Source organism: Nymphalis io, chromosome 5 (assembly GCF_905147045.1).
Source record: "Nymphalis io chromosome 5, ilAglIoxx1.1, whole genome shotgun sequence".
NCBI classification, from domain to species: Eukaryota; Metazoa; Arthropoda; class Insecta; order Lepidoptera; family Nymphalidae; genus Nymphalis; species Nymphalis io.
The window spans coordinates 5,470,745-5,483,558 of NC_065892.1; the positions used below are offsets into that span (position 1 = coordinate 5,470,745).

General features: G+C 32.9%; 2 protein-coding genes across 2 annotated transcripts; one reads left to right on the plus strand and one right to left on the minus strand.

Annotated features, from left to right (window-relative positions):
* Positions 1 to 317: 317 nt before the first annotated feature.
* Positions 318 to 1,599, plus strand: LOC126768538 (retinol dehydrogenase 12-like). The gene has a single exon (XM_050486713.1). The coding sequence runs from the start codon at positions 396 to 398 to the stop codon at positions 1,377 to 1,379; it is 984 nt and encodes a 327-aa protein (XP_050342670.1). The 5' UTR covers positions 318 to 395; the 3' UTR covers positions 1,380 to 1,599.
* A 196-nt stretch (positions 1,600 to 1,795) lies between these two features.
* On the minus strand, positions 1,796 to 9,210 carry LOC126768514 (tubulin alpha-8 chain-like). Its single transcript, XM_050486675.1, has 9 exons — positions 9,057 to 9,210; positions 8,307 to 8,532; positions 7,871 to 8,043; positions 7,405 to 7,533; positions 5,531 to 5,701; positions 4,984 to 5,124; positions 3,855 to 4,070; positions 3,473 to 3,636; positions 1,796 to 2,551 (listed from the first exon to the last, which is right to left on the minus strand). Exons 1-9 carry the CDS (start codon positions 9,057 to 9,059, stop codon positions 2,419 to 2,421), a joined length of 1,356 nt encoding a protein of 451 aa, XP_050342632.1. The 5' UTR covers positions 9,060 to 9,210; the 3' UTR covers positions 1,796 to 2,418.
* Positions 9,211 to 12,814: the final 3,604 nt, after the last annotated feature.

Consider the following 12,814-nt stretch of genomic DNA (forward strand, 5'->3'; position numbering starts at 1 on the left):
TAATATATGAAATAAATATTTATTGATCTTGCACTACTATAAACTCAAAAACATCTCTAAAGTGTTTTGTTATATACCTACATCACATGAACACCGAACACGTATTCAGAAAATAAACCGACGTCTGTTATCTTTAAATAAAAAATATACATATAGTTTTAAATTAAAAATTTTAGTTTTTACTTATAATGATAATTAAAATTCATGAATTGTAAAGTAAGATAACAAGGTCAATTATTATGATTGGTCTATTATTTATTAGAATTACAAAATCAAGTTTAAAGGTTTAACTTTGTAAATTATCAGTAAACCGAGCGACAAGTTATATATAAATTTGAATCTAAGCGGAGCGTGTTTTATTTCGTCGGTGTTTCTTGTGTGATAAGCACATTGACATGTTGCTGTTGTTATATATTGTCGTTGTAGTTATAATCGTAGTGCTAGTTGTAGGCTTGTATGAGAAATCCACTAATGCCATATGTACGTCCAAGAAGAGACTCGATGGGAAAACCGTAATAGTTACTGGAGGAACGACAGGAATGGGATTACAAATCGCGACGGACTTCGCGGATAGAGGAGCTCGTGTTATCATCGCTTGTCCCTTTAAGAACGAAGGAGTAGAGGCCTTGAAATACATTCTAGAAAAAACAGAGAACACAGATGTTGTCTTCAAAATATTGGATTTGTCTTCTTTAAAGTCTATTAGAGAATTTACAAAAGATATCTTTAATAACGAGAAAAGATTGGATATTTTAATGAATAACGCCGGAGTTGGCGTCGTTAATGAGTTCATCACAGATGATGGGATGAGTTTTATAATGCAAGTAAACTATTTTGGTCAGTTTTTGTTGACTTTATTATTGTTGCCTCTTTTAAATAAAACTGGAACGAAGACAGATCCAGCTAGAGTTGTGAATACCTCGTCTGTTTTACATAATTTTGGTTTCATTTATCTAACAAAAATAAACGACATACGCTTCTGGTTTCCCCTACAGTTTTATGCGAACAGCAAGTTATGTTTAGTGTTGTTCGCTCACGAATTGACAAAAAAACTGAAACGTAATAATGTTGTTGTCAATTGTGTTGATCCTGGTATGGTTGGAACTGGAATTTTTCAAAGTGCTGGAAGCTTACTAGGATGTATTATGACTACGATAGGATTAGTATTGTTCAAAACTCCATGGTTAGGTGCACAAACAGCGATACATGCGGCATTAGATAAGAAGGCAGGAGAGATGAGTGGACAGTTCTTTAAGAATTGCAAGTTGACACGAGCTAAGCGATCTGCTTACAACGACGAGACCGCTGAAAAGTTGTGGGATACATCCGCGAGTCTTGTTAAATTAAGTAGTGAAGAAATTGAAAAATGTTTTCTATAACATTATTAAACGGTGATGTGGTTTTTTCTGTGATGTTTCTCAATTTTAATTTTAAGGAATAATAATCAACAAGTATTTGCTAATTTATCTAATAATTAATATTATTAAGACGTATTCCTGATATTGTTTAATTATATTTAGTTTCATTTTTGTACAAAAATGTTATAATAGATATGTTAATATTTCGTGAAACATACTAAATTCCATTCAACATTCCATAAAGTAGTCTATTTATACCAATTAGTGAGTGATAAGGAGGTTAAGGTCTTGTAAATTAGGCTACTCGTATTTGTTAATATTTTGTTTTAATGATACGTGTAAATATGCTAACTTTCTTTTAGATATCAACTACTCTGTGTCGAACCTAGTATAATAGTAACCTAAATAGTTCTTATATAAAAATAAAAACAACGAAATGTAAGAAAATACACAATTTATTGAACACGGACAAGCAACGTAATACTTTTTAATAACTTTTTACCCAGACGCGGACAAAACAATTACGCTTACAATAATTATCGCCACACGGTACATTCTAGATTAAAACAAGAATAAAAAAATTAAGAGGGAAATGCATCTCGTTGGCATTAAGAGCCTCTTCCAACCTTGGCGGACATTTTCGAACCTATAACAATTTTCGCAGTTCTGCCATATTCAATATTATAATCATGCGGTCGCGGTTTTGTGGCGTCCGCTTTCGGTGGAGACGCTCATGGGCTCGCTTATGCACTTGGCCTATTTTTTTAGTAATTCTATTTAATGGAATATCGAAGTAAGCAATCATTTTACATAGTTCATAGGAATAATGATTAATGTATTCGCAGTGCGTATTCGACCCGCATTGAATCGAGTAAAAAGTTTCGCATAAAGACTTGCGCGACTAAGTGAAGTAAGTTAAAACCACATCTTTACGAACAAATCAGAATTATTCAACAAATAGACCTGACAATCACATGGTCCCTCGAAGTTAATCGCGCATGTCTGTACGATTTGAATGATACACGTGTGACGTCTATTCTGTGACGAATGTTACGTTGTGTCACAGCTCGTCATCGCCGCCGGGCGGCAGGTCAGCGGTCTCGATAGCCACCTCATCGTAGTCTCGCTCCAACGCGGCTAGATCTTCCCTCGCTTCCGTGAACTCGCCTTCCTCCATACCTTCGCCCACGTACCTTCAAAAAGTCGAGCATTAAATTAAATGTGGCCTCCAATATTTAATACGACACACGATGACAAATCGTAACCGAAATTGAAATTAGAATAAATCAATTGTACGACGTGATAGGTATACAATTATAGTAACTTGTAAGCCAAACATCATTGCAATTCGCACGAACTCGTTTTCGTCAACTCATGCGTATAATAATATTAACTATAATATACTATCATTTATCATCGATATACACATATATTTATCATTATCATTGTTATCATTCAATTTGTAAGTATGTTCGACCTCGACGAAATAAATTAACTAAAAAACTATTTACATAAGTTATGCCATAACTTCCTTTTAAAACTGTATCCTTGAATTGATGTGAATTTTTAAGGTCATTGCTTTGTTTACTATTAATTTAATTATCAACAGCACATGAAAAAATAAACGGATAGCTCAATCTAGATTATGGTTTCAATTTTGTTTTGGTCTAATAATCTAGTTCGATTTAAAAATGACTTTTGAGTTAACTACAATTAGACGGTGGTAACAGTGACCATAAACTATATATATATAACGAACTACTATGATTTTGAAATGAATATGTATTTGGTAAAAAAAATTGTGTGGCCGAGATGGCCCAGTGGTAAGACCGCGTGAATTTTAACCGATGATCGTGGGTTCAAACACCACTGAATTTTCATGTACTTAATTTGTGATTATAATTCATCTCATGGTTTACGGTAAAGGAAAACATCATGACGAAATCTGAGTGTCTAATTTCACTGAAATTCTGCTACATGTGTATTCCACCAACCCGCATTGGAGCAGCGTGGTGGAATAAGCTCCATACCTTCTCCTCAAAAAAAAGGGAGAGGAGGTCTTAGCCCAGCAGTGGGACTTTCACAGGCTGTTACTATTCGTAAATTAAACTAACCAGTGCACAAAAGCTCGCTTCGAGTACATGAGGTCAAATTTGTGGTCGAGCTTGCCCCACGCCTCCGCGATGGCGGTCGTGTTGCTGAGCATCGACGCAGCGCGTTTCACCTGCGCGAGGTCGCCGCCCGCCACCACCGATGGTGGCTGGTAGTTTATACCAACCTTCAAGAAAGAGTTCATCATGTGAATTGAACAAGAATTCAAAATGTTAAATGGACTAATTTATTAAATAGATATCATATTCAAAGAAGAATCAAAAAGCAACGACCTTACTTTCCTAGTAATGATAAAACCTGAATGAAACATTCTAACAATTAAATATTATAGTTTATTTATGTATAAGAACGATGTGTTAGCTGTTACTAGTTATCATTTGTTACCTTAAATCCGGTGGGACACCAATCCACAAAGCGTATCCCCGCTCGTCCCTTCATCGCTGCAATAGCCGCGTTCACGTCCTTGGGCACGACATCACCGCGATACAATAAGCAGCACGCCATGTACTTGCCGTCGCGAGGGTCACACTTCACCATCTGGTTCTGAGGCTCGAACAGTTCCGAGGTTATCTCCGACACAGACATGCCTTCGTGGTATGCCTGGTTATGGAATAGTTTATTAATAATGATTGAATATATATGATACCACACATGGACAGGGACTTCTAAAAATTAAATTTCTTGCAAAATTTAAATTGGATGTTAAAAATGCTAAATGTTAATTTTGAACATTTCGAACGATATACATGTTATGTATCTTTCGGATATTCAATCCTACTAATTCAACAAATATTATAAATGTAAAAGTTTAGATTATTGTTACTTAATCACTCAAAATCAGCTTGAGGGATTTGAATGAAATTTTGATACATATCTTATATGAAATACTTCATAAGCTATACATATATACTACTTCACACGCGGGAGTGCGAAAGCGGAAGTTATTTTGCTATAAATATTGATCTGAAAAAAATGAGGTTTTATTTTGACACTTTTAAAATTATAACTTTTATAAGTCGGCATTTCTTAGAAACTCATATTTGAATACTTATAACGACACTAATTAATGCTCGAATACTTATAAAATGTAAATAAGTTTTATCCTTAATACATATTACGCAGCAGAACAAGTTTTGATTTTTTTTGGTAACGCAAAAAATTAAATAGTTATAAGAAGATTTAAACAAATTGACTGAATTGACTTAAGCACCGTTGTTGCCGTTTAACAGTTTTCCTATTCCACGAACACAACGATCCAGTTGCATTTTGGTCGAAGTTGGGTCGGAATAGATTCAGTAACAACGATTGAACATGATGTTTATAATTTCGAGTGCTTTACTAGTTGCGGGATGATCGCCGATATTTGTTCGTTTTCTCATCGGCATTACTATTGTGTAGGAACTAACTTTGTATCTCACTTGTGCATAAGCAGTTAAAATTTGGCTTATGGTGATACGCTATTTTGATGCATATACACATATATCCTTTAAGCGACCAATGCCTTATTAAATACCTTATCAGCAGAGACGACAGGTGCATATGCGGCCAGCGGGAAGTGTATTCTTGGATAAGGGACGAGGTTGGTCTGGAACTCCGTCAGATCCACATTGAGCGCGCCGTCAAACCTCAACGAAGCAGTTATTGACGATACTACCTGATGGTACATAAAATCTTGCGTTAATACTATAATTTACTACTAATCTTAAAGTCCATATATATAATAATGTCTTTCGGATCAATTTCGGCCACAGCTGCCAATTTCAAGAGAGATTAGAAAACTATGCAGGAGATATTATAGTGCACAAGTGTGTGTGCAAACACAGGTGCACTCTCTATTCCCTAACTCGGGACGGCAAACAGACCGAAAATAGTTTCCGTTAATGCTTTCCGAGGCACGGGAGTGTACATACTTCCAACTTCCAGACAGACGGGCTGCTACTGAGAATTTTCGACGAAAAAACCCAACTTTTTATTGTCCGTCCTGATAGCCACTACACCAAAGTGATAATCAGTATATATATTTATAAATACATAAATGTATATACACCAAGAGTACTTACTTGCGATATAAGTCTGTTAAGGTTGGCATAAGACGGCCGTTCAATAGACAACCTTCGCCTACAGATGTCGTATATTGCCTCATTGTCCACCATGAATGCGCAATCCGAGTGCTCGATGGTGGAGTGTGTAGTTAGCACAGCGTTGTAAGGTTCCACCACTGCCGTGGAAACCTGCAACAATATACAAGTAAATCAGTTTGGAAACGCTCGTAGTAGTGTAATACATACAGATTATATTCGGAATAAACTTTGCGCTAGCTACCACGTGTGCATCAAACTCTCGCATAAGTAGCATTATAAGAATAATGCCATTTTGTTTTTTATTATTACTAAATAGTACATTATACATTTGGTGTATATTATATTCTTACGTATGTTGTTCGAAAAAGTTCAATGGAGTTCCAACATTTAAAGATAGCGTGGGCTTAATTTAGTTCTGAGTGTATGGGTGGCTTTGTACCGACTGTCTTGTTTATGTTTAAAGCCAACTAAAAAAAATTATGATTACCACAAAAATATAAGATAATATAACAGCACGGTCATACTGTGCTCCGTTTACTGTCATTACACCCAGAATTTATTCCTATAGAAAGTGTATGGGCAATTGTGAAAACTAGTAAAAGAATGTCACATTGAATATCAATGCTATAATGACATAAATGCTAAATTTTATTACATGCATCATATTTTATAATGATTATCCATATGAATTTATATTTCAGTACTTTACTTTTGTTTTGTTTGGTAGCTATTTACGTAGAAATTAAAAAAAAAATATATAAATGAAATAGGAGTGGAAAATGATCGAAATATAAAATTAATATGTTTTCCTTTAATTCTCAAAAACGAGTAAGGTCAGAATTTGATTTCTGGGCGAAAGTTCATATAAAAAATCCATATTATTGATTTATTTACTTAGTTTTTATTGCCTCACAGTAAAGTACAAAACAAGATGAAGTAAACTGTAAATATGCAAACGCGGCCTTATCACTTACAGTAATCTCGGCCAATAGAGTACATGTACATGTATATTCTTAAATATATATTGAATATTAGGAAATTGTATTTTGTTTTGTTTTATCTGGCCACTATTTCTTTTATTTGCGCTTATCTTTGTACGTTAGTGTCGTTAAATATTGAATATACATTCAAAAGTGAACCCAAGGGACAATGTCAAGACAATATATACGGTTATGATCTCGTTAAAAAAATAATTACAGAATACAATGATAACAAAATACAATGTAAATTATAAAAATAAAAAGTATCATCATATCTTGATAACATAATTTATCCATATTAACACTTGAGCAAACAGTCAAGTGTATCACTATATACAAAAAACGATCAGATTTGTTTAAGAATAGTAGAATTGTCTACGAGATCAGAATATATAACGTACGTAAAAACATATATACATATAACGGATAGTAGGGTAAATATGTATAAAGATTACAGATTACTGTGTTTCAAAAAAAAATTTGTAAAAGACAATGAGAGAAGATAATTTTATCCTTAAGTTACAAACAAAACGAATTTTAAGAATTACTTAGTAACCGGCGTTATATTACCGATTGTGAATACTGGCTAATGTGAAGATTCTCGCATTTTACTTAGAATTCCAAATTTAAAATAACGATACAAAAAGTGCTGACATTTCTTTTAAACACAGTCGTTCAATTGTTTCATCGCCGTGCGATTATTCATACCCACCAGATATAGGCAATGTATAATGTTTAAATACTTAAATACATTAAATAAATTAAGTACTATTTTAAGATAAGAATAAACGTTTTAAAGTTGAAATCTATTGGTCATTACTTTGTGTCGGTCATTAATTCGTGTGTGTGATTGTGTGTGTATAAAATATTTACCTGAGGAGCTGGGTAGATAGCGAATTCCAACTTGCTCTTTTTACCAAATTCTTCAGATAGATTTTCCATTAGAAGAGACGTGAAACCGGACCCCGTACCTCCGCCGAACGAGTGAAATACGAAAAAGCCCTAAAAATAAGCCTCCTTTTATTAGTATTATTATATAATTAGAAATGCCGCTTTCTAAATAGACAAATGTATAAATCTCGTATTCACTGTTTGTAAATTACCTAGGTGAACATCGTTGTGATGGTGCGAATATATCTAATAATTAACAAGTATTAAATTGTACTTGCATCTATGAATCTACGTCTATGAATATAAATAGAAGACTACGTGTGAGTAAAGTCTATCCTAGATAATTCCGTTATAATTATAATGTACTGGAACATATTGAATAGCTAAATAAACAATAAACATGCTGTCAGAAGACTGTTAGGCTCAATATACTCAATAGCTACACTACCTGTAGCCCCGTGCACTGGTCCGCCAGCTTCCGTACTCTCTCCATAACTGGTCCCAATACTTCCTTACCCGTGGAGTAGTGTCCCCTCGCGTAATTATTAGCAGCATCTTCTTTACCAGTGATCAGCTGCTCAGGGTGGTATAGCTGACGATACTCGCCTGATCTGACTTCGTCTGCGACATTTTTTAGTAATAAATTGACTTATAAAGTCTTAGGTAAATTCTTTTTGTATTTCAATTAATAGTTACTATTTTTTTTTTATATTACTTTCAGACAGATTAAACCTGAGGGTCGAGACTAAATCTTTGCTGGTGTGAACTCTGCGATTTATTTTCGAACATAAACAAAGTATAAGTAAGCACGCCGACGGTTTTACACAAAACCACATAAGGGCAAAAATTTACTAACATGATGGAAGGATATGACCAAACTTTACCTATAACAGTTGGCTCCAGATCCACCATAACGACTCTCGGCACCATCTTCCCGCGATCAGCCTCGGAAAAAAACGTGTTGAAACACGAGTCTGTCGCATTAAGATCTGTCTCGCATCCTGGCAGTGTGCCATCAGGGCGGATACCATGTTCTAAGCAATACAGTTGCCAGCAAGCCACGCCCATTTGCACGCCGGCTTGACCCACGTGCACTGAGATACACTCCCTCTGTAAATGTTATAAGGCATGTTTTTTTAATTACAAATTAGGAACATATATAGAAAATAACAAATAATTACATCCGTTTCTATAAATGACATTAAGAGGTTGTGAAGAGCCGTGATGGTCCTGTTGTTATAACGGAAGACTGCGGGTTCAAGCCCGGGCAAGTAACACTGAATTTCCATGTGATTATTTTTTGTTTCAAATTAATCTGATCAAGAAAAATATGAAGAACGTTTATATGCAACATCTTTATCCAACCCACATTGGATAACTATATTGGAATATGCTTCAAATCTACTCAGTAAAATATTTTACAGGCTGCTTTATATTTAACGCTAATTTAAGACTTTTTTTAAATATTAGAAACAAAATAGAAAAAAGTCGTGATGTGTGTGTTGGACGAACTTCATGCCACAATGTGCATGTAACTTGTAAAGAAGTTATATTTTTCATTTTAACGATCCTCGATAACAACATTCAGTATCATGCGATGGGTCAACCACAAAATAATATGTAAAATTACTTACCATTATGATTACTTAAAATTTTGACGACACGGACGTAAAAATAAATAAAAAACTTTGTAAATTAAAACAGTTTTACAAAAATTTAATGTAAACTAAAATTTAGAAAAAAAATTGTAAAAATAGCGCCCGTCTTATGGGCCGCTTAGATCTATTGTGTAAATCGTTCTAAAATTAAAAAACATAATAAGACAATTTAAAATGTATGACCAGCCAGTTTTAAAATCCTAATGCTTTAAAAAGTTTTTAACGTATTTATTATTATTTATTTATTTAAGTATTAATTATTTGTATGTATAGATTAATTCAATAACCCCATAATTCGATGATGTAATACATTAATAATACATATACAATGACAATTTTTTTTGTCTTAAAAAAATAATTCAAAAAATACTATTTAGGTCGGAAATTTTAATCACGAATTAATAAGTCTCGAACACGCCAAAGATAGGATCTCTAGCCATCTCTAGTCTATGGAACAAATATCAAGGGTGGCAAATGGGGTTGGTGGCATGGGGTGGGACCCCATAGTTAGAACTATTAGGACACAATAGAGTTTGACGGGTCCCTTTAGGCATGGACCCCAGAATGTTGGTGCATTGGATGTAAGTTAATTTGCATTTTTTGTATTTATTTTACTCTTCAAGGGATGTTTGATTTTCGGTAGGTAATAAAATTTATTTCAACCATTACAATTTATGGCTTTAATTTTACAACAAAAAAAACAGTATTTTTAAACAGGAAGTTAATGTGTTGGCTGTATGCAAGTTCCGTCTCACATTCATGGACAACCTTTTTTGTCGTAATCATAATTATGATTGTGACCAGTACCTTATTTGGATACATATTCGTACATTAACTATTTTACTGTCTCCTGGTGTGACACAGCCTATATATACATTAAATTTTGTCATTCTTCATAATCAGAAGTGCCCACTTACTACAGTATTCCATTTGCGTTGTCCTGCTCATATATATATGATCAAGTCACTGCTTCCTCGACGTACACGCTCACATGAATTTGATTTGAACGGACTTTATGCAAATCCTATCAGATGCCGGGACGATTAGCTAGTTGTATAATAAATCTTCTTCTTCTAATTCTGTTGTAAAACCGTTATGAGTACCTATTACGTCACAGGAACGGCGTGCTTTTCTATAATTTGTTTTTATGTATATATAAATTATTATTATTATTTTATTTGTTTTTTTTTTATTATGATTACTGTTTGGTTTTCTTTATTAATTTTGTATTTATATAATTTTAAAATAAATATAAAAAAAATCAAATAAATCTGTATAATATTGCATGAATATCGTCCGGATATTCATATTCTGTACAATAGTACCATTTAATATATTATACTCATATTTTGTTATATAAAAACTCTTGATTTAACACACTTTAAGAGTTTAATCAACACCTAATTTGTGGCGTCACGCAATACTGTTGTCATTGTTGATCTTCGCAAACAACCATTCTTATGCAAAAATTTTATCATGCCCTTTTATTGAAGTGTATTTTGAATATTTAATTGCGTGACATTGTGGTGCGTCAAGCAGAGACACACGATAATCGATTCGTCACGTTTGTTCTTTGACAATGCGTGATATATTGATATGGTTATGAGTAATTTAATTATGTGTAATATTGTAATATATATTATTAAATTTTTAACTAAGACTAACTAACTATAAGTCGAGTAAAATAATAATAATAAGTAGTCTGGTGGTATTTTTTTGTCATGTATTAAGTAGGTAGACAGTCAAGTGGGTCACCACTGTCGCCCATATATATCACCAATGCACTACCAACCTTGATAACTAAATGAAAATTTTATATACATTGTGCCTGTAGTTGCACTGACTTACTCACCCGTCAAACTGGAATACAATAATACTAAGCATTGCTGCTTGGTGGGCACAAAGCCATCGAGTGAATATATTTTAAGTTTATGTTTTAAAAACTATTTATGTGATTCTTATGATCACTACACCTAACTGATTTCGTTCGCGATAGTTATTTCCAACGTAGAAGAAAATGTGTAGGTAGAAGATAATTACAAAAGCTTTTATTGACAAGAAAAGTTTTATTTTTTTATTTACCGTGTTGTATATGGGTAGATTAATTATTAAGTAATAAACTAGGTATGTCACCGATGCGGTCTTTCATTGTTGCACTCGTGTATGTTGTAATAATAGAATATCAAACTCACCCGAGTCTCAAACACATAATTTCTTCATTCTGTAATTATCACACAACTTAATATGTGGTTTGTATTTATACTATCTATTTATTATAGTAATTATTTACATCTTTATATAAGCGAAACTATTCGAATATATCATGCACTAGCTGTGCCCCTTGGTTTTAACCGAGTTAAACTTGTTTTATATTGATAACATGGATTATATAAAATTCTGAAACGTATACACTTAGATTTTATTTTAAACGAAGCAAAACGATTCGTCAGTAAAAAAGCAGAAAATAAACGCCATATTTTGCGTAAGGACAGTTTTTTCTTCAAACCTGTTGTTCAGGTTCATCAGACGTAAAGTGATTACTACTCCTATAAATCTCGGTAGAATCTACATTCCAAACCGGTGTTAGCTTTACATTAAATGTCATCCCCTAATGTGACGATTCATAAGTTGTTTTAAAAGTCTACTAGAATAAAGTATTATTTAAGAATGAAAATATTTTAATTTAGATATTCTTAGACAAGAATTTGATAGAATATTACGGCTGACCGCTTTGCTAGACAATAATCCTTATTGGGTTGTAGAAAATTTATGTGCTGATGGATACGCATAATATTTAAACTATTAATTAACATTAGTAGGGTCCAAACACCTCTAACGAGTTGATATGGGACAGGGCTAAGCAATATTTTAAGATAAAATATATCACATATTTGCCCATTACATATTTTTGTGATACTAAGCTTTTGACAAATAGCTGTCACCGTACCACGAGGGTAGATCTAAGATACGAGGCCACGGTTCGGCTTATCAGAACAATTATCGCTAATGCGCCGAGATAGTATCTTGTAGGGAGAGCTTACCTTACACTTATAATGGACCAAATAACACTCGTGACTTTTAAGACTTTTCCTTATTATTATTTAAAAGAAATGATTATTTCTTTTTTATTTTTGTAATTAAAATTTAAATGTGTTGGTAAGTATAAAATAATTTTTTTTATATATTTTTTTAAATAATACATCAGTGCCCGAATTATTAACAAATTCACGATATTTCTTATATTTTTTTTATAAGCCTAACCATTTTTTCTCTTACAAATAAAATATATTTTAAATTAGTTTATGAGTCGATTTATAAAATATATATAGTTAATAAAGACTATATATTATCTATTTAAGCATTTTATGTGTTTGTTATATTTAAAATAATATTAAAAATAAATTATTTTATACTATTCAATCTAGAAAAATTCAATTAGTTAATGTTTGCTTAATTCTTAAAAACGAATTACGAATATGAGTGAATAAACAAATTATTTATCGTAAGTGACATCACCAAAATAGAAAATCATTATTTGTCAATACGCCAATACATTTTTTTATTTCAAATTGAACACTGATTTTACTTTTTGCATCCAAAAATGTGTCGTTATACATAAAAAAGGTATTTATATCCAGTCCAATAAATTTTCTATCCCGGGGACATCCACAATGCCTCGAGGTGTGGGCAAAATAAAAAATCCTATTTGGTCCACGAGGCGGAATAATGAGCTC